Source organism: Hyperolius riggenbachi, chromosome 1, assembly GCF_040937935.1.
Source record: "Hyperolius riggenbachi isolate aHypRig1 chromosome 1, aHypRig1.pri, whole genome shotgun sequence".
Lineage (NCBI taxonomy): Eukaryota > Metazoa > Chordata > Amphibia > Anura > Hyperoliidae > Hyperolius > Hyperolius riggenbachi.
Window position 1 is genome coordinate 283,045,669 of NC_090646.1, and position 25,520 is coordinate 283,071,188.

The following is a 25,520-nucleotide window of genomic DNA, read 5'->3' on the forward strand; positions in this document are numbered from 1 at the left end:
CCCGACTCCAGGCACCCAAAATTGCCCGACTCCACGACTCCGACTCCACAGCCCTGTGTGAACGTCCGCATAGACTTTGCATTGCTATGCGGAACGTACGTTCCGTTTGTACAGTATATGGTCCGGATCCGATCAGGCGGATCCGGACAGGAAACGCTAATGTGAACTAGGCCTAATTCTGCTGGTCCAGATCTGGTGAATATTTTTACACTAAATTGGTGGCACTGACATACCCAGCCACCAAGTTATTCAGCTGCTTGGTGCCAGAACATGTGACGCCAACCAAGTTTGATGTCATAAGAATTGTCATATTCTGAGGAATCTGAATCTGTGGTTGGTATGTGTGTGCGGGAAGCATGAGCTGAAAAATGAAAATGTCATATTTTTGTGGACACAAACGCCCCACCCACAAGGTTGACCGCACCCTGGGCTGAACCTGAGACCCCACCCAAAAATGTGGGTCATTCAAACCAACTCGACAAGGACTCCTCTCCAGTCCTCCATCTTAAACACGGACAGGAGAGCATGCTGCTAGCCTGAGGACTGAGCTAGTGGCCATCTTGTTTGAACTTTGCTCTGAAACAAAGGAACCTGTACTGAGAAAAACCTCCCCAGGGGTACTCACCTGGGGTGGGGGAAGCCCCCGGATCTTATCGAGGCTTTCCCCATCCTCCTCGGCGGAGATAAAGCTCCCCAAACAGCGGGGATGTAAATATTTACCTTCCCGGCTCTGGCGCAGTATCGGCTCTCCCCTCAGAGATAGGCGGAAATAGTGGATCGCTGTCGGGCCGCTCTACTGCGCAGGCCTAAGTCTCCTGCGCAGTAGAGCAGACCCGACGGAGGTCGGCTATTTTCGCCTATCTCCGTGTGGAAAGCCGCAACAGCACCCCCGCTGGAGCCAGGAAAGGTAAATAAATCAGCGCTTGTCAGGCTTGTCGAGATAGGATTGCCAGACACTTCGGGAGAGCCAGTGCTGGACTGCCTGCAGCTACAGGAGAGGGCGAAGCTTAATTGGGACCCTGAGGCTTCCCCCTCATGAGGTGCATACCCCCCAGGGGAACTTTTTTTTTTTTGTTACAGGTTCTCTTTAATGTGTTTCCCAAAGCAGACATATTTCTGAAAACCTGAAACTTAAGTATTCGTTTTTCTTCCCTTTTATTTTATACTGTTACTGCTATTTTTAATTGTTGATTTTAATGATTTTCTGTGTATATTAATTATTTACAGTGTTCTCCTCAGGCTCTTTTAGCCGGGTGCTCCACCCAGCTAATTTTGGTGACCACCCGTCTGTCATCCGCTCACCTCCTCATCCTCCTCCTATGCTGTAAACAGAGTTGCAACGGCCCTACATTCCCCCGGCTGTGCCCCACCCGGCTACTTTTTCATGCCACCCGACTGTAAAACATTTCTGGGGAGAACACTGTATTTATATTGCATTTATAAATACGACTTCTAATAGTCATTTATTTTTTCAGCTACACCTACTATTCAGCCACACAGAACAAATCCTAGCTCTCCGTAGAGTCGCTACTACTGTTCATATATTTGTAAACAAAAGGGGAGTCCTCACTTAAGATCCATGCTGAAAGACTTTTTTCCCCACGGGAGCACTTCACTCCTCTTTTTTCCCCAGCTTATTGGGCCCTATAACTTAACCACAGAATTAATGTCAACCAATTCTTTAGCTAAAAAAGGGGGCCTCACAGGATCCAAAAATACAAAACCTTTATTGTGGAACAAGATTACGGCAATCAACATACATTAAAATACTTTAAAAACTGAGAATCTCCGGAGTCTCTCATCCACCCCTCACACACTTCACCATGCATACCTCACATGCCATATTCATCATAAATTGCTGCAATCGTTGGTAGCTACCATAATAATCACATGAGTTGCTTGCACTGTCCCTTTAAGGCCAAGGCTCTAAACGGAGCAGCCTGCTCTGAAAGTTCCTCCTTCCAAATGATGAAAAAATTAACAACAAAGGGCTTGATTAAACAGTCCACTACTTTTTCCGTAAAGGGAGAAGGAAGGAAAGTAGCTCCCAAACAGTTCCAGTTTACTAGAAACTTCCATATATACCAAAATGGGTCTCTTCCAAGAGCTTCATAGTGCACTATCAACAGTTCATGCAGATAACAGGTCACAGCAATTTCATATGACTTTTGTAGCTTACTTGTACTCCCATGGAGTCAGCTGGTCACGGGTCACTTGAAACCGTCAGGACTCGCAGGTCCCCAACACTGCGGTCCGCGGTGGTTAGCGTGATTACAGGCGTCTATCGCTGCTCCCGTACGCAGCACTTAGTCAGCTGGATGGCATGGATGGCAGCCGGTGCTGAGCGCGATCAACCCGCTTGGAGCTAGTTGGCTCAGCGTGACGGCGGGGATCGAGCGCTCCGGTGCTACTGGTGGTGGGTGAGACCGGTCTCCTGGAGCTCCTCCCACTTACATGTTTCGCCAATAGGCTTCCTCAGAGTGACGTCAGGGGGAGTGTCAGGACATCTTTGAGGCTTTTTTATACTTTTCCTTATAGTCACGTGATGTATCCTCGGCGGCCATTTTTAATATTGGAATTTCAGCGATCATTTGCCAGTAGATAGTGTTTATATTCTACCATTGTAAGCAGAGCAATATACAGTTATACCCAGCATGTCTTTATCTGGGACATCCGGACGTTAAGAGCAGGACCATCCCTCTAGGCTCAGAATTCATTCCTTTTCCCATAGAGCTTCTTATTGACAGATATGTCTCAGACAGTGAGGTAAGTATATGTGATAGTATGCATGCAGCCAATATGGGCAGCTACAAATAAATGTTACAATCTTATCACGAACTATCAATCATCCATCACTTGCACTCGCATAGGCGCACATCTTATTTTTATCAAACACGATTAATACATCCCACTGTCATTATACCTTCAATTAAGGAATACAGAGAAATCAATCTCTGAATTTAGGCCAGAGGGAGATAACGTGCCCAATTTATAGATCCACATCGTCTCTACCCGGCACAGTTCCTTCTCTATGTTGACCTTTCTTGCTCCTTTTTTCAGGGACATCAGGACCTTTACCAAACTTCCTTTAAAATTACCCCCATGGTACCGCTGATAATGATCCCTTAGGGGGCCCTTACAGTTCTCATTTTTATTTCCCACATTTGATACATGTTCCAAGATGCGAGTCTTGAAGGCTCGCGTAGTCATTCCTATGTAGTGTAGACCACAGGGGCAGGTAACCATGTACACCACCCCCGTGGTCTCACAATTCATGAACGCATCAATATTATACTCCTTTTGGTGTTTTGCATCCCAGAATGTTTTAGTTTTATGTACAAAGGGGCATATCTTGCATCTGCCACAGCAGTGCATACCTTTTGGGGGGGGGGACCGATGAGAGCCAGTTTTTCCTTTGCTCTTCCTCCTTTTTACTCCGAAATTCTGAGCTAACTAGGTGGTCTCTTAAATTCCGTGCCCTTCTAGCTGTCATTGTGGGAGAAGGTCCCACAATCTGGGCTATATCAGGAGATGCTAGCAAGATTGGCCATAATTTGTTTAGACAATCCCTCAGGGAGTTCCAGTGAGACCCATACTGTGTCACAATTCCCTCCTTTCTGGCAGCATTCGATCCATCCCTTCCTTCCTGTGTGAGGAGTGATTCACGATCGCGGTCCCTAGCCCTCTGCAGACACCTCCTCAGGGTCCTGTGGGAATACCCACGTTCCCTCAGGCGTCCATACAGCTCACGGGACTCAGCTCTAAAATCCTCCTCTTTGGCACAGTTCCTCCTTAAACGGAGGAACTGGCCATATGGGATGTTCTTCACCAGGTGACCGGGGTGATGGCTGGAGGCGTGGAGGATGGTATTACCAGCTGTTGGTTTTCTATACGTGGTGCTCACCAGGTGTCCCCCCTCGACCGCAATTTTTAGATCCAAGAAGGGCAATTCCCTGGAGTCACACGTATAGGTCAATCTAATATTCTTATCATTGGCATTCAGAGTATCAATGAATACCTCCAATTCTGCTCTTCCTCCTCTCCACACCACCAGCACATCATCAATAAATCTAATCCAGAGGGCAACGTGGCGCCGGAACATATCCATAGTGTACACATCCCTCCTCTCCCAGTATCGTAGGTGAAGGCATGCATACGCCGGCGCACACGCCGCCCCCATCGATGTACCGGCCACCTGGTGATAGAATCTGCCTTCAAATAAGAAGAAATTTTCAGTAAGTATTAATTCCAATATGTCAATTAGGAATTGATTATGTTCAGGTATATTCGGATGGGACTCTTCAAGGAAGAAAGAAACTGCTTTCAGGCCCGCCTGGTGGGGAATTGACGTATAGAGTGACTCAACGTCTATCCCCACCAGCAGGGCCTCTGGAGGAACATGGACAGTCGAGATGACCCTTAGGACATCCCTTGTGTCTTGTACATATGATGGAAGGCCTTGAACTAGGCTTTTTAGTTTTTTATCCACAAACTGTCCAAGCTTCTCCGTTGGGCCCTCTATGCCTGACATAATTGGGCGGCCCGGTGGTCGCTCTCTATTTTTAGGTAGCTTTGGGATAAGGTAAAAAGTGGGTCGCACATACTCGAAAACCTTTAGGTACTCAAACTCTGACCTTAATATAAGGCCTTCTGAGAGAGCACCTTCCAGTTTTCGGTTGATTTTCTCAATCAGGGGGGGAAAGGGGTCTCCACTGAGGCGTTGATATGTAGCCCCATCATTCAGGTGACGATACACCTCGACCAGATAATCCTCCTCTCTCCAAAGAACTACGTTACCCCCCTTGTCACTTGGTTTTATCACCACCCCCTTCAGTTCCCTTAGCTCTTTTAACGCTTGCCATTCCTCTTTGGACAGGTTATAGTCTGTTTTGGGGTCAATTTGCAGGGACTCTATTTCTTTTCCAAAAGTTTCCAAAAATACCGACAAATATTTATTTGAACTGATTGGTGGCATAAATTTTGATTTCTTTTTCAAACCAGTTGTCGGTATTTGATCCTCTTTCAAGTTTGGGGTTTCCCCCCCCTGGTCGTCCTCCTGCAACTCTACACTCCCTTCATCCCACAATGTCTCTAGGGCTATAAGGGCTTCTCTCTCACTTAAGTTCAGGCACTGATAACTGTTTCCCACATCTAAATTCTCATTCTCTAATTTTTGTTTATCCTTGTACATAAGTTTCAGCATAATTCTTCTCAAGAATAGTAGAACATCTTTATAGATCGTAAATTCATCTCCTTTTTGGATTGGAGCGAATGATAGACCTTTTGATAATAAAGAGACATGGCGTGGTTCAAGCCTGAAGTCAGTGAGATTCACCACATTATTTCCTACCTGTCCTTGACCTCCTTGTTCTGACTGCGTCCTCTCCTTGGTTCCCCTTTCTGGTCTTTCTCCTTTTCCTCCTTGCCCCTTCGATCTTTCCCTTTTATTCCTTTCCCTGAACCTTTTCCTTTGTCCTGGTCGTCGCTTTCCAGATCCTCCCCATTGTTGTCCTCTAAAAAATTGACCTGTCTAGAACTTACCTCATCTCCCATTTCCTCCAATTCTTCATCCCCATTTGGCTCTGGGGCACCTTTTGGTACTGAGGGGCGTGGGCGTCGTGGCCGGCTCCCACTTCCCCTCCTCTTTGATCTCGAACGTCCCCTCTTAGGTTTCAGGGATGGATCGAATGCTGCTTCCAAATTCCACTCTGATACATCTTTTTGAAATTTAGTCTGTTTCATCTTTTTAATAGTATATTGGGCCTTCTCTATATATACTTTCAAGTTATTATTCAATTTCAAAAAGTCAGGATTCTCTTTAAAGGCATCCAGTTCTATTCCACTTTTCTCAACTGCCTGTGATAGTTCCTCTAATTGTAATTTCTCTTCCTCTATAAATAAACTCAGAATGTGCAAGCCTCTCCTTAAGCAGTCCTCTTGCCATATCTTTTTAAACCTTTCAGTTTGCAAATTTTCAGCTGGTAATATCCTCTCACGGATCCCGTGTGGGACAACCTTAGCTTTATAGTAGGACTGCAAAAAGGAGACGTTCCACCTTCTTTTGAGTTGCTTTTCCATTAAATTCCTATGGTTACGAAATAACTGCCATAGAGGCTCCTTCTCACTGGCAGCATCATTGGAGCCTGAGACCCCTGACCTTGAGAAAGCTGTTTCTATTTCTTGTTCAAATGTATCTGGTAGTCTGTAAGCCATTTTTAATCACATACACTCCCCTGACTTAAATACAATCCACACATATACCAATCAGATTGCTAGAAATCAGAATGTCCACAATAACGGGGTCCCTAAGAAAGATAGGGTACTTTTGAAGGGACTGCAAGAACTAGTGGTTTTTAATAAACCTTCTCACAAGCAGATATTTGTAAACAAAAGGGGAGTCCTCACTTAAGATCCATGCTGAAAGACTTTTTTCCCCCACGGGAGCACTTCACTCCTCTTTTTTCCCCAGCTTATTGGGCCCTATAACTTAACCACAGAATTAATGTCAACCAATTCTTTAGCTAAAAAAGGGGGCCTCACAGGATCCAAAAATACAAAACCTTTATTGTGGAACAAGATTACGGCAATCAACATACATTAAAATACTATTATGGTAGCTACCAACGATTGCAGCAATTTATGATGAATATGGCATGTGAGGTATGCATGGTGAAGTGTGTGAGGGGTGGATGAGAGACTCCGGAGATTCTCAGTTTTTAAAGTATTTTAATGTATGTTGATTGCCGTAATCTTGTTCCACAATAAAGGTTTTGTATTTTTGGATCCTGTGAGGCCCCCTTTTTTAGCTAAAGAATTGGTTGACATTACTACTGTTCATATAGTCAGATAAAATAGTGTGTTTTAACCATTTTATCCGCAGGTTTTAGAATCAGTGAGGTTAGGTCTTCTGCCCTTCTGCAGAAGTGGTGGCAGTTTTGTACCCTGAAAAGTGTGTAATTTGTGTTACTGTAACTCACAAGCTGCCTTCTAGCCTGTCTGCTGCCAAAATTCCAACGGTTTCAGCTCATCCATTGCGCCAACGAGATTGGAGGGTCTGTGTGCTGAAACCGATTGGAAGGCATTGTGCTGTCTGGCCACCAGAGGGTGTGTGATAGTATCGTTTAGGCTGGTTTCACAGTGGGACATTAAAGTCCCACGTTACAGCAGCCAGTAACGCAGCCTAATGCTGCATACACACTTGAGATAAAAGTCTTTGGAAAAGGCAAGATCACAGACCAATTATACCCCATTCCATGTAGTATGAGAGCCATACTCTACACAGTCTATTCTATGGAGCTGCACTCCCCATCAGATAAAATTTTTGCAAGATGCTGCACACAAAGATGCTGTACACATTCAAAAGATCATTATCTGCAAAAGATCTCTTCCTGCAATAGATCCATTCCTGCAAAATGCATTCATAGTCTATGAGATCTGCAGATCCTCATACACACCTTGTTTAACAGACTTTCATCTGCATATCTGGCAATCATCTGCAGATCTGAAAATCCATCCCGGTGGATCTGATCTGCAGATGATTGCCTGTTAAACAAGGTGTGTATGATGATCTGCAGATCTCATAGACTGAATGCATTTTGCAGGAATGGATCTATTGCAGGAAGAGATCTTTTGCAGATAATGATCTTTTGAATGTGTACGGGCATCTTTGTGTGCAGCATCTTGCAAAGATTTTATCTGATGGGGAGTGCAGCTCCATAGAATAGACTGTGTAGAGCAGTGGTTCCCAACCTTTTCCAGGTCGTGACACATCACGCCAAACATTCAGATATCCGTGACACGTCACATCACGCCAAACATTCAGATATACGTGACGTGTCACGTATGATAGAAAAATAAGGATAATAATTTGAAAATCAATAGAGTGCATTTTTCAGAACACACTTGAAAATGAGGGCTAGAGCTTTTCATGTATATGATTAAGGGCTGCATCGACAGTCTGCTTCTGCTGCTGGAACAATGGGGGGCTCAGAAAATCTTCTGCTGGTGCAATGGGGGCTGCAGGGACAATCTGCTGGTGGTGCAGGGACAATCTGCTGATGCTGGTACAATGGGGGCTGCAAGGACAATCTGCTGATGTTGCTGAAACATTGGGGGGGCTCAGAAACAATCTGCTCTAGCAATGGGGGCTGCAGGGACAATCTGCTGCTGGTGCAATGGGGGGCTCAGAAACAATCTTCTGATGCTGCTGGTGCAATGGGGGCTGCAGGGACAATCTGCTGATGCTGCTGCAATATACTGCTGCTGACACAATGTGGGGGGGAGGTGGTTAGAGGGACGCAATGCTGCTGCACAATAAACATTGGGCTGCAGGAATAATTTGCTGCTAATGCTGCTGCTGGCGCAGAATAGCTTGAGGGACAGTATTCTATATGATTGGTACAGGGACAGTGTACTGCTGCTCACACAGTGCCACAGGAAGAAACTTCCCTAACTCACCGCTCCATGGCCACCCCGTTGCCCCTTATCCTCCTTCCCTCCAAGCATCCAGACTTTGGCTCCGTCCTCAATGCTCCGCCTCCACCCTCTGACTCGTAGTTAGTAAAGACTACAAGAAAATGGCCGCCGATGTCTGCAACTGCAGACGGCGGCAGCCATTTTCTTGTAGTCCTGCACTAATAGGAGGAGAAGGGCAATTAGCGGGGAGGAGATAGAGCGGGGGAGATGAGCGGCAAGCAGAGTGGCGACACATAGCCGGTGCTGCTGCGACACATAAGTGTGTCGCGGCACACCGGTTGGGAACCGCTGGTGTAGAGTATGGCTCTCATACTACGTGGAATGGGCTATAATTGGTCTGTGATCTTGCCTTTTCCAAAGACTTTTATCTCAAGTGTGTATGCAGCATTACTCACAGCACTGTAAAATCAATTGTGCTGTTCACAGTGCACACGTTGGGTTTCATAGTACCGCAGCACGTTTAAACAAAGTGCTGCATGCTGTACGTTATACTGGGCTAAGGCACGTTAGACTGCTTGCACATGCTCAGTATTGTTGGAGGAGGAGGTCTCCCCTCCTCCTCTGCAGCCAGCCACATGGCTAATTAATATTCACTGCACTGTGATGACTCGTGGTGGGACTGTAGTGTTGTCTGGTTCATGAACGAATCCTTCATTTGATCCATATCCTTTTTGTGAGTCGAATCATCCGGATCATCACAATGAAAGATTCGGTTCACAGTGGATGTCTGTCGGGAAGAAACAGGAACATACAGAATGTACAGTGCAGAGAAAGTCCTGTCCTGCTAGTCATTTCACCCCCAGTCTGCTTCCCTAGTAAAATGATTCAAATGATTCGGTTCAAAGATCCGGATCTTTTCAATGATCCGATTCAAATGATCCGAATCCTTAAAAAGATCCGGACTTCCTATCACTAACCTGGAGCTGCTGCTTTGAGAGCTGCATAACGCAGCTCAATCTGACGTCCAAATTCAACACCACCATGCGTTGAGTTAGGGGCACGTTATGCCTTAATGGAAATAAATATGGCAGCCCCCCTGTACTTCTCGCTTCAGATTCCCTTTAAGCAATTCTGTTTTTGTAAATTGTTTGGTATCCTTCTCCTGTTAGTTTCCTAGCTGTAACTAGTCTTGTTGATATATTACCCTACCCTCAATACTAACACTTTTTTGATGCTTAAAGGAGAACTGTAGTGAGAGGTGAGGTGAGGTGAGGTGAGAGGAGGCTGCCATATTGATTTCCTTTTAAGCTATACCAGTTGCCTGGCAGCCCTGCTGATCAATTTGGCCGCAGTAGTGTGAATCACACCAGAAACAAGCATGCAGCTAATCTTGTCAGATCTTACAAAAATGTCAAACACCAGATCTGTTGCATGCTTGTTCAGGGTCTAGGGCTAAAAGTATTGGAGGCAGAGGATCTGCAGGATAGCCAGGTAACTGGTATTGCTTAAAAGGAAATCAATATGGTAGCCTCCATATACCTTTCACTACAGTTCTCCTTTAACCAATATTTCACAGCCCCACCCACATCTACCCAACCTAACATTAAAGTACACCTGAAGTGGCATGAGATAAACATACACATATAATACTAGTCCTACTAAGAAATTAACTAAAGCCCCTTTCTGTTTTCCAGTACAAGTGAGTTAACTGGAGCAGTTGCCTATACAAATAAGCTTGTCAAACAGTCAAATTCAGTCCAGGTTTTTGAAAATTATCAGAAGCCAAAACTGTTTATCTGACAGAGAATGGGCTGCTGATAAGGTTTTAATACTGGAAAGTTTTTAATGCTAGGTACACAATACTTTTTTTTCGTTCGATTGATAATTTCCATCATGTCTAATATTACTTTAGATTGTTTTACCACTCGATTTCTCATAGAAGTGAGTGGAAATTGATAAGAAAAGATAAGAGAATTGAGCGGAAAAACAAATCGAAAATTGATCGAACGGCAGAATTGACCGAATAAAACGCAACGTGTGTACCTAGTGTAAGCTTCTGTTTATCAGTTCAGCAAGGCAGATTTGTCATTGCTCCTGTTTACACATACAATTAATCATCTCATACGTTTATTTTCACTTCGGGTTTGTTTTAAGCTCTTCTTGATGCCTAACGTCTTCCCATATAATTCTTTCCTGGTGCCTAACCTTAATTTTTTTAAACAACAATGAAAGCTAATTTCTCTCTATACTCTACACTAATTTTCTTAAACTCACACTAACTAGTGATCCTAACTGATACCTTCTGCTGAATCAATTTCTTATGAACTGTTCATTTAGTGCGTATTGACTGATGCATGTTTTTCATTTAGCAATGTCGCCAATACTAATGGGAATACCTTTTTCATTTAGCAGTGCCGCCTGTACTAATGATTACATTTTTGTTTGCTTTGAGTGGTGCCAAATTGACTTTCTTGACTCCATAATGGTTGTAAACATGTTACATAGCTGATTGCCTTTATAACAATCATTGGTGGTCCATGTACCCAGTTGCCAGTCAATCCCTCCTCTCTATACTTTTTGCAGCAGTATCCTAATTGGTTCCAGGGCTAAGTTAAAAAGAATGTTTAAATTGTTGTAGTCAGTAATGTTCTGATGCCTAATAAATTGAGATTGTATTTACCATATATGTGTATATAATCTAATTAAAAAAAAATTAAGCTCTCTGTTTTACATAAGAGGACTAGAAATTTAGAAACATTACAGGTTGACAAAAAACTTCACATACCCGGTAAGGAAAATAAACTAGAATTGCATAGCTATAGCTTTTAGACTAAAGCTTAAAGAGACACTGAAGCGGAAAAAAAAAATATGATATAGTGAATTGGTTGTGTACTATGAATAATTACTAATAGATTAGCAGCAAAGAAAATATTCTCATACTTTTATTTTCAGGTATATAGTGTTTTTTCTAACATTTCATCATTCTATAATATGTGCAGATTACACAACACTCAGCATTCAAAATGAGTCTTTCAGAGCAGTCTGTGAAGTAATGACCTCTCCTCTAGCAGAGTAAAAGTAAATAGTCCAGGAACAGTTGAGATAATAAAAGTCAGATAACAGCCCTCTCCAGGACTAACTTAGTCGGAGAGCTTAATGGCTTGTTTGCATAGAGATAACAACTGGAGTTTCTCAACTCTTCCTGTACTGGAAACAATTAGACTGTTGTATCTGATCTTAATGTTTTATTTCTTAGCTGTGCTACACATACAAATCATAATATCATCATTTTTTTTTTCGCTTCAGTGTCTCTAAACCAGTTCAGTGTTCTCTCCAAGCACTTTTAGCTGGGTGCTCCACCCGGCTAATATTGGGGAGCACCCAGCTGCCGTAGAATCACAAACTTATCCTCCTCCTATGCTTTAACCAGAGTTGCGCAGAGAAGTGCTGGAAAATATATTTTGTGTATTTAGAATTTTTCTATTATGGATTCAATATGGATTTAGAAGTCTGAGTTTGAGGTACCATAAATAAAATCAACAGTGAGTAAAAGGTGTTATGAGATGAATTCACATCCCTGCTAGGTTTGCCACAACACATCAGCACAGACACCTCCACTGGCTCCAAGGTCTATACATAAACACTTATTCCTTTATGCCATGTCCCAGGAAGTGGCACATTGTTATTATTTATTGTTTTTATAAAGCGCCAACATATTACGCAGCGCTGGACAATTAATAGGGATACATACATTGCAATGAGGGGTAACAGGCAGAGAGGTAGCAAATGGTTATACAACATAGCACAAGGTTATACATACAATCAGGGTATAAAATGCGGTTTACAGAAACCCGGCAAAACAAGTACGAGTTAGTCCATGAGAAGGGTGTAATTGCTGGGGTAGTAAAATTAAGGACACACTGAGGGGGGAGGCCCTGCCAATGCTTACAATCTAAAGGGCATGCACATGCGTGTACGTGTGGTTCATACTGACACTGAAATGCAGTGGCTGGATAGATGCTCGGTTTCTGGGTAGACTTTGCTTAAAAGTTAGCCATGAAGTTGGCCAAGCAGCTAGGGTGTTTATTATTGTAGAGGCATTTTGTGAGGTCTTTTTAACAGTGCACTTTTCTCTAAATGTGGAAATTCATGTTTTGTTTTTTTTCACTGAAACTACCGTATATACTCGCAAGCAAGCCGGCCCGCATATAAGCCGAACCTCCAACTTTTACCCGAAAAACCAGGAAAAAATGATTGACCCCCATATAAGTCGGGGGTAGGAAATGCTGGCTGCGTGCTCCCCTCCCCCCCACCCCCCCCAGTGTGTCCCAGTATAGCTAGTATAGTGCTCAGTATAGCTAGTATCATGCTCAGTATAGCTAGTATAGTGCCCAGTATAAACAAACAAACAACAACAACACAAACAAACACAGAACATTTATATCGTGCTGGCGGACTCAAAGCGCCAGAGCTGCAGCCACAAGGACGCGCTCTATAGGCAGTAGCAGTGTTAGGGAGTCTTGCCCAAGGTCTCCTACTGAATAGGTGCTGGTATACTGAACAGGCAGAGCCGAGATTCGAACCCTGGTCTCCCGTGTCAGAGGCAGAGCCCTTAACCATGACACTATCCAGCCACTTTACACTATCTAGCCACTATATATAGCTAGTATAGTGCTCAGTATAGCTAGTATAGTGCTCAGTATAGCTAGTATAGTGCTCAGTATAGCTAGTATAGTGCTCAGTATAGCTAGTATAGTGCTCAGTATAGCTAGTATAGTGCTCAGTATAGCTAGTATAGTGCTCAGTATAGCTAGTATCGTGCCCAGTATAGCTAGTATCGTGCCCAGTATAGCTAGTATCGTGTCCAGTATAGCTAGTATCGTGTCCAGTATAGCTAGTATCGTGTACAGTATAGCTAGTATCGTGTCCAGTATAGCTAGTATCGTGTCCAGTATAGCTAGTATCGTGTCCAGTATAGCTAGTAAAGTGTCCAGTATAGCTAGTAAAGTACCCAGTATAGCTAGTATAGTGCCCCAGTATAGGTAGATAGCGCCGAGTATACTGCTCAGGGTAGGTAGGTAGTTCCCCCCCCCCCCCCCCCCAGCCGCCGCTGTGCTATTACCTTACATGCGGCTTCCAATATTCCCCTCTCCGTCTCCTGGGGCATGTAAATAGTTCACAGCAGCTCGCCCCACGGCGGCTGCTGTGTGATGACGGAGGAAGCTTAGAGAGCGGCTTCCTGTAGCGGCGATATGTATCGCCGTTACTATGGGAACCGCTCTCTCTATGCTTCCTCCGTCATCACACAGCTGCCGCCGTGGGGCAAGCTGCTGTGAACTATTTACACGCCCTGCACGGAGACGGAGAGGGGCATATTGGAAGCCGCCGGTAAGGTAATAGCAGCGGCGGCCGGGGGCTAACCCCGGGGGTTAGCCTACGCGGACATGACTCGCAAGCAAGCCGACCCCCCCCCAACTTTTGGCCCACTTTTGGGGGGTCAAAAATTCGGCTTGCTTGCGAGTATATACGGTAAGTGGTTAAACATTCCAGTGTATTTTCTCATCCAAATGTCCAACCATGACCTTTGGCATATACTTTATGACCTGATTACATGTTGTTCAGGTTAGTTTTTTCCCCCCTTCCCTTTGGAAAATCTTGGACTGTATAACCAGTAGAATGTAAGCTAGGCAGACAAGAGGCTTCCATCACAGCAGAATAGTTTGAAATGATTTTTTATTTTTAGAAACTCTGTATTATCTATATATATAGCAAGACTTAATTGCAAACATTTTCAGAATATTCGGACCCATTTCTAGTACAAGTTTGCATTTTACATGTAAAAATCTGCATGCAAATGTTCACATGAAACAAAAATGTGCAAATTTGAGGACCCGTTTCCACATGTGGGGTTTGTAATCGCCGCGGAAAAAAATTGCATGCGGATGCGAATTTCGCATGCGGTTGTATGCAAATTTTCATGCGAATTTGCGTGGATGACTATGCGAATTTAACCATGGCAGTGCCTGTGTGCTTTTCCATTGTTTCTATGCAAAATCGTATGCGAATTTGCATGAAAAATCGCATACCAAAACCACATGCGAATTTCCTATTAAATACATTGTATGCGAATCGCATAGCGGTATGCAAATTCTGATGGCTCTGCACAGAAAAACGCTCAGACATCCTGACAAGTGGAAACAGTCGCATCCACTTGTATTGTCTATACGAATCTGCATGCAGGAAACGCATGCAGATTCGCTCTAGTGGAAACGGGCCCTGATACTTTCAAAATGTTTTGCCTGCATCTAGGATATATGCCAACTTACTCCTACTTTGCAAAGCGTGTTTTCACATACCTGGTCTGTATGCATGTTTCAGATGTGAACACATGCAGCAGGCTGTCTGGTGACACTACTGAACTTTCAGCATATTATATACAACCAGCATTTTTTTTTTACTAGAACAGCATTCAAAGGGTTACACACAGGACTTGAACGTTCAGTGCAGAGAAATTTGGACTCATCCTAAGTGGAGATAATGTTATCTTGTATTTACTTATTGTATCAAGTGAGGAATGTGACACATTCTCTGACTGTGCAGAAGCTCCTGGACACAGACAGAAACTCAAAGCATTTCTGCCTTCAATACATAATGAATAAAACCAGTTATGAATACAATGCAAAATCAATTCTCAAAGCAAAAAACTGTACTTTTGGGAACTTGTAATTTATAAATGAATAATAATACTTATGCACAAATGCAAATATAACTGTATGGCATATAAAAAGTAGGAAAACATGTCTTTATCGAATACTATGTCAGGGTTTTATACCGCTTTAAAGATAAAATTAAAGGAGTACTGTAATACCAAAAAAAAAAAACCTGGGGCTTCTACCGGCCCCCTGCAGACTTCCTGTGCCCGCGCCGAGACAAAAATCCTCCGTTGACCTGCTGTGGGTTGCTTCCCCACGGCAGGGCATCAGAGGATCATTTTGTCCCTGCGGGCACAGGGCGTCTGCCAGGGGGTGGGGTTATTTTTTTTTTGTTACTGTACTAACTTTAAAGTGACAAAAAATATGCATATTGCCATTTGTAATATAAAAGACTACATTGTAGGTTTGCTATATGGATTATCTGCCTCAAAAGGTACAGGGAGTCTCCAACGTATAAACTCGACTTACGAATGACCCACTGATACAAACAGGCCAAAAAGTTTGATTCTGCGGGAACAAGTTACAAAAAAAAAGTTTAAAATGGCCTTGCTTTTGAGAAAATCGATTTAAATAAAATTAAAAGAAAAATGTTTTTTAAACTTTGTAAAGTGACATTTTGCCGCAGTGCACTTTACTGTGTAGTGAGTGTTGAGTTCATGCACATTTTAAAGCAAACTTGTGATTCAGCACTGGGACCCTCTGGAAGTTGCAGAGGGGACACTGAGGGGACAGAGGTGATACACAGGTGGGGGACAGGGATGGACAGAGAGGGGGACACTGAAGGCACAGGAGAACAGAAGTGGTTCAGAGGACAGCACAGGGAAGCATAGAAGAGGTACAGGGGACAGAGATGACACATTAAGACTTATGGGCTGTTTCAGGTTAAAAAACACACAGTGCCTATCTTGTTTGTTGATCCGGGACTACCTGTATATACAAACATTTTGCCAAAAAATCAGCAAATTACTCATGCCAAAATTATGGTAATAGTTGTTACAAAGCAAGATACCATATGTTTTGGAGATTGTACTAAAATGTAATAATTTTATTAGGTGGAAAAATGTCTAGATGAGCTTTTAGACCCTTTTGGACATTCATAGCTGACTGAATTAAACTGAAGTTGAGACTTTGGTTCCTTAGACCATCTATACAGACAGCTAGAAAGGAGATAAAATGTATTTAACTGTGGAAATGTAGAGAAGGTGAGTCTTCAAAAGTTGACCTACCCACCAGACCCTGAATCTCCTCCAAAATCCAACAGAATTTAGGTCTGCTAGCTCCAGAAATTACAATTGTTGCAGAATTGAATATGGTAGCTACAAGAACAACTTAATATAACCAGTACTTGAAGCTGGTGCTTCATCCCTGCTGCCATTACAGATCAGTTGGTATGAGCCATAAAATCATTTATAGACTAGCCACAGTCAACTCTTGAAACCTATTACGAAGGGTCAGTGGAGATAGACAACCAGAAGGAAGGTGATAATTGCCACATGACATTCTAATATTGGCAGTTCTGCACCATTTGTCATCTTTGCATTTTTCTTTTAACCAAACTAATGCTGATTCTAAAGTAGAGTTGACCTGTTTCTGGGCCTTTAGAAGAAGTTGTTAATGCTGCATACAGATATTAGATTATCATTACCCAGTCTGGGCAATTGCAGATGGATCTGGCAATAGTCATATTCCTATATGAGCTTCTGCTGTGCTCTAGGTCTAATTCTGCTTTGGGGAACAGCAATGTGCCTTTTTGGGTTTACGGAGTTTGGTTAATTTGAGCATCAGGAATTATGGTACTGGATTGTGCTTTGCATATCTGACGGCATGCATCTGCACTTTGTAAATGCATGCGCTTTTAAAAATATTACATGTGGTCTTCCACATGAGTTGTAATGTTATTGATGGCAATGGAAAGCATCAGTGCACAGCGAAAACCACAATTATGAATGCAATCTAAACCTTTTTTTTTAATCACCTTTCTCCAACTTGTTGTTTTCTCTTATATTTGTCATAGTTCCTGAAATTTGAAATAATTACTTTTGGATGATTTACAAATTCTGTACAGGGACAGAGTTTGCCTTGTTGAAGTTGGTGATAATAAAGTGTTCTGCAGCTGGTTGTGTTTACACTGGAGAACTGAAATAAGTTAATAGGTTGCTAATGTGTTTTCCAGGATCTACAGAGATACCCTATCGCCATGCATCAGAAGCTGCTCAAGAGCGCCCACTACATTGAGCTGGGGAGCTATCAGTACTGGCCAGTTCTTCTTCCCAGGGGAATTCGACTTTACACCTATGAGCAGATTCCTGTTTTTCTGAAAGATAATCCATACATTACAGATGGCTACAGAGCTTACCTTCCATCCCGTTTATGTCTGAAAAGGTACAGTCAATGCTTAGTAACTGTGTTGAAAAGAAACTGCTGTGTGTGTTCTGGAAAGAAAATGCATTATATTGGGATACGTTCAGTTGTTGGTCTTGCAGCTTCCAGTTGTGATTTGGGACAGACATAGGCCCTTGCAGGCCCTGCAGCTGCACACGGCCCCATGTCCTCTGGAGATCATGCAGCTGCAGCACAGTCAGGGCCAGGATATCCTCTAGGTTTATGTATGTGTCGGCACTCAGCCCATTCAGAAGCTGTCTCTCCCTCCCTGTGTCTTTCCCTCCATGTCATTACCCCCATAATATTTGCTTGTGGCCCAGTCATGCATGAGAAATAATGCATAGGTAGAAAATATGTTCTACATTAATAAAATGCTTATACCTCCCAACTTTTTGAGATAAAAAAAGAGATACAAGCCACACCCCTAATCACTCAAACCACATTGGTCCTTTCTATCCTGTTTCATTTTCCTTTGTTTACCTTGTGAAAACAAAAAAATATAAATTTTAAGGATGGATCTCTGTACATCAGTCCTGGAAGAGGGACAAGTCAGGAAAAAAGAGGGACAAAGGAATTGGGTTCCAAAAGAGGGATAGTTGGAAGCTATGAATGCCTACAGAATGCAGCCTAGGTTCAGATATGTTATTGGTCATTTTTGCATCCACCCAGGATCTGTTATGACAACTCGCATGGGGCCCACTACAATTTTATTCTGCAGAGGGATCCACTGTTGGCTTTGTCCATCACTGATTTGTTGCATTGTTTTAATTTATGCCACTAATCTCTTCACAGTAGCTGAAAGCTTTAACATCCAATAAGTAGAGCTAGATGGGGAAGATTTCAATATTGAATCTTGGTTATGTTAAAGTACACTGAACGTTGCCTTAAAGAGACCCTGTAAAAAAAACGTCTGGGGGATACTTAACTTGGGAGGGGGAAGCCTCAGGGTCACAATGAGGCTTCCCCATCCTCTGTAGCTTGGGGGAATACAGTGCTGGCTCCCCCGAATCCTCCTCGACAAGGCTTGAGAAGCAGCGCAATATTAACCTACTGCAATCCTGTGCAGTAGCAGCTCTTCCTTCGGGCTAAGGCGGAAATAGCTGAGCCCAATTGGATCCGCTCTACTGCGCAGACGCAAGTCCTTTGCACCTGCGCAGTAGAGCGGATACGATTGGCTCAACTATTTCCGCCTTAGCCTGAACGAAGAGCTGTTACTGCGCCTGTGCTGGATTGCGGTAGGTAAATATTAACCACGCGCTGTTCAGGGGGACGCAGCGCTGGATTGACAGGAAGGGGGAAGCCTCATTAAGATCCAGAGGCTTCCCCCTCCAAAGGGTTTCTGTAATATGGTGCCAGCACATATGTCTTTAGAGAACATTCACCCACTATGTGCTTGTAGTTCTCTAAACTTTAGAAGCACAGATACTGATTCTCTGAATGTTAGTATTCAGTATTTGTATGGCTTGGGCAAGCATTACACCCACATCTCACAGGGCTGTATATGGTTCTGGCTGTTACACTGGCACTATATTAGAGTGGAAACAACGGGATATCAATCATATATTCAAGTGTTCGTCTCACCCATGAGCATATCTATAGAACAACAATTGGGTTGGGGAGCCCAGAGCATAATGTAATTCAAAAAGGCTTTATTAAATATCTAGTAGCAAAAATGCATACATACAAACCATATAAAATTCCCCCCTTAAAAAAATCAGAAGCACCTAGTGCTAATGGCCATAACTTAGTCCTTGTTGGAGTGCACTCCCATTTAACCAGAACTATATTGTGTACACAACTTTTAATCTTCAGGCCCATAGAACAGGTAATCTTCAATTGTAACAGCCAGAAATCCAGTAAAGCTATTATAAGCCTCAGTCCATTTTTAAGGGGGGAATTTTATATTGTTTGTATGTATGAATTTTTGCTACTAGATATTTAACCACTTCACCACTGAGGGGTTTTACCCCCTGAGCACCAGAGCAATTTTCACCTTTCAGCGCTCCTTCCATTCATTCGTCTATAACTTTATTATTACTTATCGCAATGAAATGAACTATATCTTGTTTTTTTCGCCACCAATTAGGCTTTCTTTAGGTGGGACATTATGCCAAGAATTATTTTTTTCTAAATGTGTTTTAATGGGAAAATAGGAAAAATGTGGGGAAAAAAATAATTATTTTTCAGTTTTCAGCCATTATAGTTTTTAAATAATGCATGCTACTGTAATTAAAACCCCTGAAACGTATTTGCCCTTTTGTCCCGGTTATAAAACCATTTAAATTATGTCCCTATCACAATGTTTGGCGCCAATATTTTATTTGGAAATAAAGGTGCATTTTTTTCAGTTTTGCGTCCATCCCTAATTACAAGCCCATAGTTTATAAAGTAACAGTGTTATACCCTCTTGACATAAATATTTAAAAAGTTCAGTCCCTAAGGTAACTATTTATGTATTTTTTTTAATTGTAAATTTTTTAATTTTTTTTTAATTACAAAAAAAAAAAAAAATGGGGAGTGTGGGAGGTAATGAGTTAATTTTATGTGTAAAAGTCATTTATTTGTATGTGAAAAATGTGTAGGGTGTAGTTTACTATTTGGCCACAAGATGGCCACAGTAACTTTTTGTTTTAATGCGACCTCCAAGCTTCCTTCCGGAAGCTTGGAGGAAGAATAAGGAGGCTGGACACGTGAGTTTTTTCTCACAATGATCGCGCTGCCCATAGGAGAGCAGCTGATCATTGCGGGGCTTAGATCAACGAACGGGAATGGATTTTCCCGTTCATTGATCTCTGGGCGAGCGGGCGGCGGCGGTTTTACTAGCGGCGGGCGGCGTGTTTACGAGCGGCAGCGCGGGCAGCGTCGGGAACGCGGAAAGTACGTGTTTCTCCGTCCCTGGTTTTTAAAGGATGGAAAAAGGGGCGGAGAAATACGTACGCGCGGGGGTAAAGTGGTTAATAAGCCTTTTTGAATTACATTATGCTCTGGGCTCCCCAACCCAGTTGTTACACTGGCACTCTGCCTAGTCGGCACTAGTGTGAACAGGATCTAGCTGTACTTCAGAATTCTGCTAAAGAAAATTAGTTAGCTCCAGAGGTACAGCGGCAGATCACTCGATTTAGTATTTCAACAAATGATCCAGGTTAGGTTTTAGCCAATATGCTGCTGTCATTGTGTTGCCTATGTAATATAATCTTTTCTGTATAGTCTTGAACATCCTGAAATATCATGGCAGTGTTCAGAAAAATTAATTTGTGCTATATAGCGCCATTCTCTTTATACAGTATCTCACAAATGTTAGTACACCTCTATCATTTTTTGTAAATATTTTATTATCTCTTTCCATGGGACAGTACTGAAGCTATGACACTTTGATGCAATGTAAAGTAGGCAGTGCACAGCTTGTATTAGTGTTGTTGCTGTCCCATCAAAATAACTCAACACACAGCCATTAATATCTAATTTGCTGGACACAAAAGTGAGTATATTCAAAAGTGAAGACTGTTAACATTCTGCCCAAAGTATTAACATTTTGTGTGCCAACCATTATTTTCCAGCACTGCCTTAACTCTCTTGGGTAAGAAGTTCACTAGAGCTGCACAAGTAGCCACTGGATGCCTCTTCCACACCTCCATGAGGAAGCAGGTGGATGTTTGAGTCCTTTCGCTTCTCCACCTTGCATTTGAGGATGGAAACATGCTTCTCTAGTCCAGCGCCTTTACCCTCAGTTTAACAAGGCAGTGGTCATCTTGGAGGTTTATTTGGGGTCATAATCATATTATATGATAGTATGGCATATCCTATCATATATAGTATGGCAGCCTCGGCTCTTGGCTTTTGGACATTACCCCCCCTCCATCCTTCCAGAACCTGTATGTTGCAAAACCAATTCTGGGTACAACCCCCCGTTTGTACTTGGCAAAATAAATGATTCTGATTGGAATACTGCCCTACAGCCCAGTTTCTGAAGGGAGGGGATCATATTCTATTTCAGTATGTCACAGGACGTGTTGGTGTTCATGGTTCCCTCAATGAGCTGTAGCTTCCCAATGACGGCAGCACTTATGAAGCGCTAAACCACCATACTCCCACCACGATGGTTCACTGTAGAAAATACACACTTATCTTTGTACTCCTTACCTGGTTGCTTCCACACATGCTTGACACCATCTGAACCAAATGCATTAATTTTGGTCTCCTCAAACCACAGGACAGGGTTGCTGTAATCCATGTCTGTAGTCTGCATGTATTCAGCAAAATGTTTGCAGGTTTTGTTGTGCATCATCTTATGAAGAGGCCTCATTCATGGACGACAGCCATGCAGACCAATTTGATGTGGTGTATAAGTGTGTAGTGTCTGAGCACTGACGGTCTATCCGTCCACCCTTTCAAGCTCTGTAGCAATGCTGCCAGCACTCGTGTCTATTTGCAAAAGACAACTAGATACGACTGAGCAATGTGCACTCAACCATGGTGAGGCTTGTTCTGAGTGAAACCTGTCTTGTTTAATCATTGCTTGGTCTTGGCCACTGTGCTGCAGCTCCATTTCAGTGTGGTGGCAATTTTATAGCCTAGGCCATCTTTATATAAAGCAACAATTCTCTTTTTTTTTTTTTTTCTTTCTTTCTTTCTTTCTTTTTTTTCTTTTTTTTTTAAGAACCTCAGAGAATAATCTGCCATTTGGAGCCATGATAAACTTCCACTGACCAGTATGAGAGAGTGTAATGAGCGATAACACCAAATTTAGCACACCTGCTCCCCATTCACCCCTGAGACCTTGTAACAATAGTAGCAGGTAACAGGACACTAGGGAGCGAAAATGTTTAATTCGGCACAATTTTGACCTTCGCTAAATTTTGTTGCCAGTGGTTTAGACATTGATGGCCGTGTGCGATTTTGATGGGACAGCAAATTTACACTGTTACACAAGCTGTACACTGACTACTTTACATTGTATCTGTGTCATATCTTCACTGTTGTCCTATGAAAAGTTCTAATAAAATATTTTTAAAAAATGAGTTGTACTTGCTTTTTTGTGTAATACTGTATCAAAGGAAAATAAGAAACCGGTAGCATGGCCTTGCTGTTACACAGTACCATGAGAAATTAGATTTCAGCTGTTACAGATACAATTAATGATGCTGACCCTCTAAACCTTCCAACTCTTCTAAGCAAATTTGGATACCTTAGCATTTGAAGGTTTCCATAGTTGTTCTTGCCCTTACAAGACCATGTTTAGGTCCAGGGTCAGAAGTAATGATGCTGGTGTCAGGAGGGTAAATCGCTGTCACAGCTTTTGGCCGTGTACTGGGAGGAGATCGGGGTATCGGGAGACTTTTTTTTTTAATTTAAATCCGATATATCATATTTGAAACTTGTTTGTTTTTCAAACCATGGTTACATAATACTGAAGTAAATAATACAGAGGGTAACAAATGATTCAGACTTATTCAGACCTAGGACATTAAGGCTCGTGCATATGCCCGGGTTTTTCAAACAAAAGTTCTTGCCGTAGCACCAGCATGGCACTTCAATCACATTACTTTCAGCAACCCTAAATATGATTCACGGTCATGGTATAAGTGTCCTGAAGAAGTGTGGGATCACGCGAAACAGCTGTTGACACAGACATTTTTTACCTCTTTTGTAATCTGTTTTTGTACTTGAATAAAGAATCTAGTTCCGGAATCCGCATCTCTTTTGTTGCAACTCAATATGATTCTCTTAGAGGACTGCTGTTCTGTGTCTTGTAGCGTCAGGGGTGGTAGGGGGGAGGCTGGAGAAAACCGGGGAGCCCCGTGCATGGTAGCAGTAATGTAATTATGAACAGAGATGAAGTATTAATCACTGCCACCAGCTGCCTCACCTTTGTGTCTGCCTATTTTCACTGGCTTAAAGAGACACTGAAGCGAAAAAAAAAGTATGATATAATGATTTGTATGTGTAGTACAGCTAAGAAATAAAGCATTAGGAGCAGAAACATAAGTCTAACGTGTTTCCAGTACAGGAAGAGTTAGGCCCTGTTTCCACTATCGCGAATCCGCATGCGTCTTGCGTATGCGTATTCGCATAGACAATATAAGTGAATGGGCCTGTTTCCACTTATGCGTCTGTGGGAGCGTTTTATTGTGCAGAGAAAAGCTGCACGGAACACCCTGCAGAATTCGCCTGCGTGTGGAATGCAGGCGAATCGCACACAATGTATTTAATAGGGAAATCGCATGCGTTTTTCCCATGCGGTTTTTGCCGCGAATTCGCATAGGTACCAATGTGAATTCACACAGGCAGTGACATGGTTAAAATCGCATATACCCTCACCTATGCGAATTCGTGGCAAAAAATGCATGCGGAATCGCATCCGCATGCGATTTCATCAGCGGTGGAATCCAGGCGATTCCGCACCGCAATAGTGGAAACGAGCCCTTAAGATTCTCCAGTTGTTATCTATGCAAATAGCCATTGAGTTCTACTACTTTGAAAGTCCTAGAGAGCTCTGATTTCTGATTAGGTTATCTCAGTTGTATTGTGTTTTTCTTTTGCAGAGAATAATTCAGGACAGGTTAAAAGTTCACTGCCTGTTCTATAAAAACATTTAGAATGCTGAGTAATGTGTAAATTGCACATATTAGAGAATGATGCAATGTTATAAAAAAAAAAAAAAAAACTATATAACTGAAAATAAAAATATGAGAATATTTTTTTTTTGCTACCAGTGTTCTAGTAATTACCCATACTACACAATCAATTAATGATATCATTTTTTTTCCGCTTCAGTGTCTCTTTAAAGGACAACTGAAGTGAGAGGGACCTGGAGGCTGCCATATGTATTGCCTTTTAAACAATACCAGTTGCCTGGCGGTCCCCCTGATCCTCTGCCTCTAATACTGTTAGTCATAGACCCCAAACAAACATACAAATTAAGTGTTTCTGACATTGTCAGATCTGACAAGATTATCTGCATGCTTGTTTAGAAACACAAACACTGGTGCACATGGCAGACTGTGACCCTGGACTCTGCCACCACCCGGGATCCCCAAATCTCCATGAAACACCAAGAGGGGGTTGTAGGTGAGCCCCCAGTACTCCCACCACCAGGTCATTCACCCACACTGCCACCATCTAAATGCTGAATGCAAAACACGCGAGAAGCAAATGCTCACTCCCAGCCAGCAATTTGCCATGGGCTCAGGCCCCCTTCTGCCATGTGCACCAGTGTTTGTGTTTTTACATTTCTTTTTTGCAGCTTCCACTATGCAGAATCGGGTAAGTGGTTAGGGAGGGGGGCATGAGAGGGTATACCTGCACATGGTGCCCCCTGCTGGTGTCCTAGTCTGCGATTATGTCCGGCCAAACTCTCTCAACTGAATTTTGCTGAACTAATGCAATTCCTGCTAGATTTGGTACTGCAGACACTGGTGTACACCATTAGGCCTCTTGCACACGATTCCGATTCAGATTCCGCTTTTTAATCAGTTTTTACATCCGATTCAGATTCCGATTTGCAGTGTGCAGGGAGCAAACTGCAAATCAGAATCTGAATCGGATGTAAAAACGGATTAAAAAGCGGAATCTGAATTGGAATCGCTTGCAGTGTGCAAGAGGCCTCACACTTGATTGGCTGACTGGCAGTTTGTGGGCCATATAAAATGGCAGATTGCCAGCTGGGAGTGAGCATTTGCTTCTCGTGTGTTTTGCAGTCAATTTTTTACCAAAATCTAGGCGTCGCTCAGAAAAGTTACGAACTTGAAACCGCTGAGATGGAGATAAGGGTGTGGAGGAAAACATACCTTTCTTTAGACACACATAGTTCAGAAATAAACTCCGTACCTGCGCACACACATGCATACACCACAGGACCAGCACACACATGATTACTGGTAAACATACCTCACTTGTGGGAACATCAGCTATGTCATCTCCCACACAGAGCCCCCAAAGCTCTGAATGCAAGCCCCTTTCTCTTCCACCTGTAGTGAACTGTGGAGCTCACTGTGGAGGTGCAGTTATTAA

At 42.8% G+C, this 25,520-nt stretch overlaps 1 protein-coding gene across 2 annotated transcripts in view; it reads left to right on the top strand.

Annotated features, from left to right (window-relative positions):
* The window catches only part of PAQR3 (progestin and adipoQ receptor family member 3), a 67,076-nt gene that overhangs the window by 13,607 nt on the left and 27,949 nt on the right, over nt 1-25,520 (top strand). The window contains exon 2 of one of the 2 annotated variants that reach the window (XM_068233654.1): nt 17,302-17,510. In XM_068233654.1, coding sequence (XP_068089755.1) covers nt 17,326-17,510 — 185 coding nt within the window. In that variant the 5' untranslated portion in view covers nt 17,302-17,325. Of the gene's footprint in view, nt 1-17,301; nt 17,511-25,520 lie in introns of those variants that run through there. The other variant, XM_068233655.1, reaches the window with a different exon arrangement.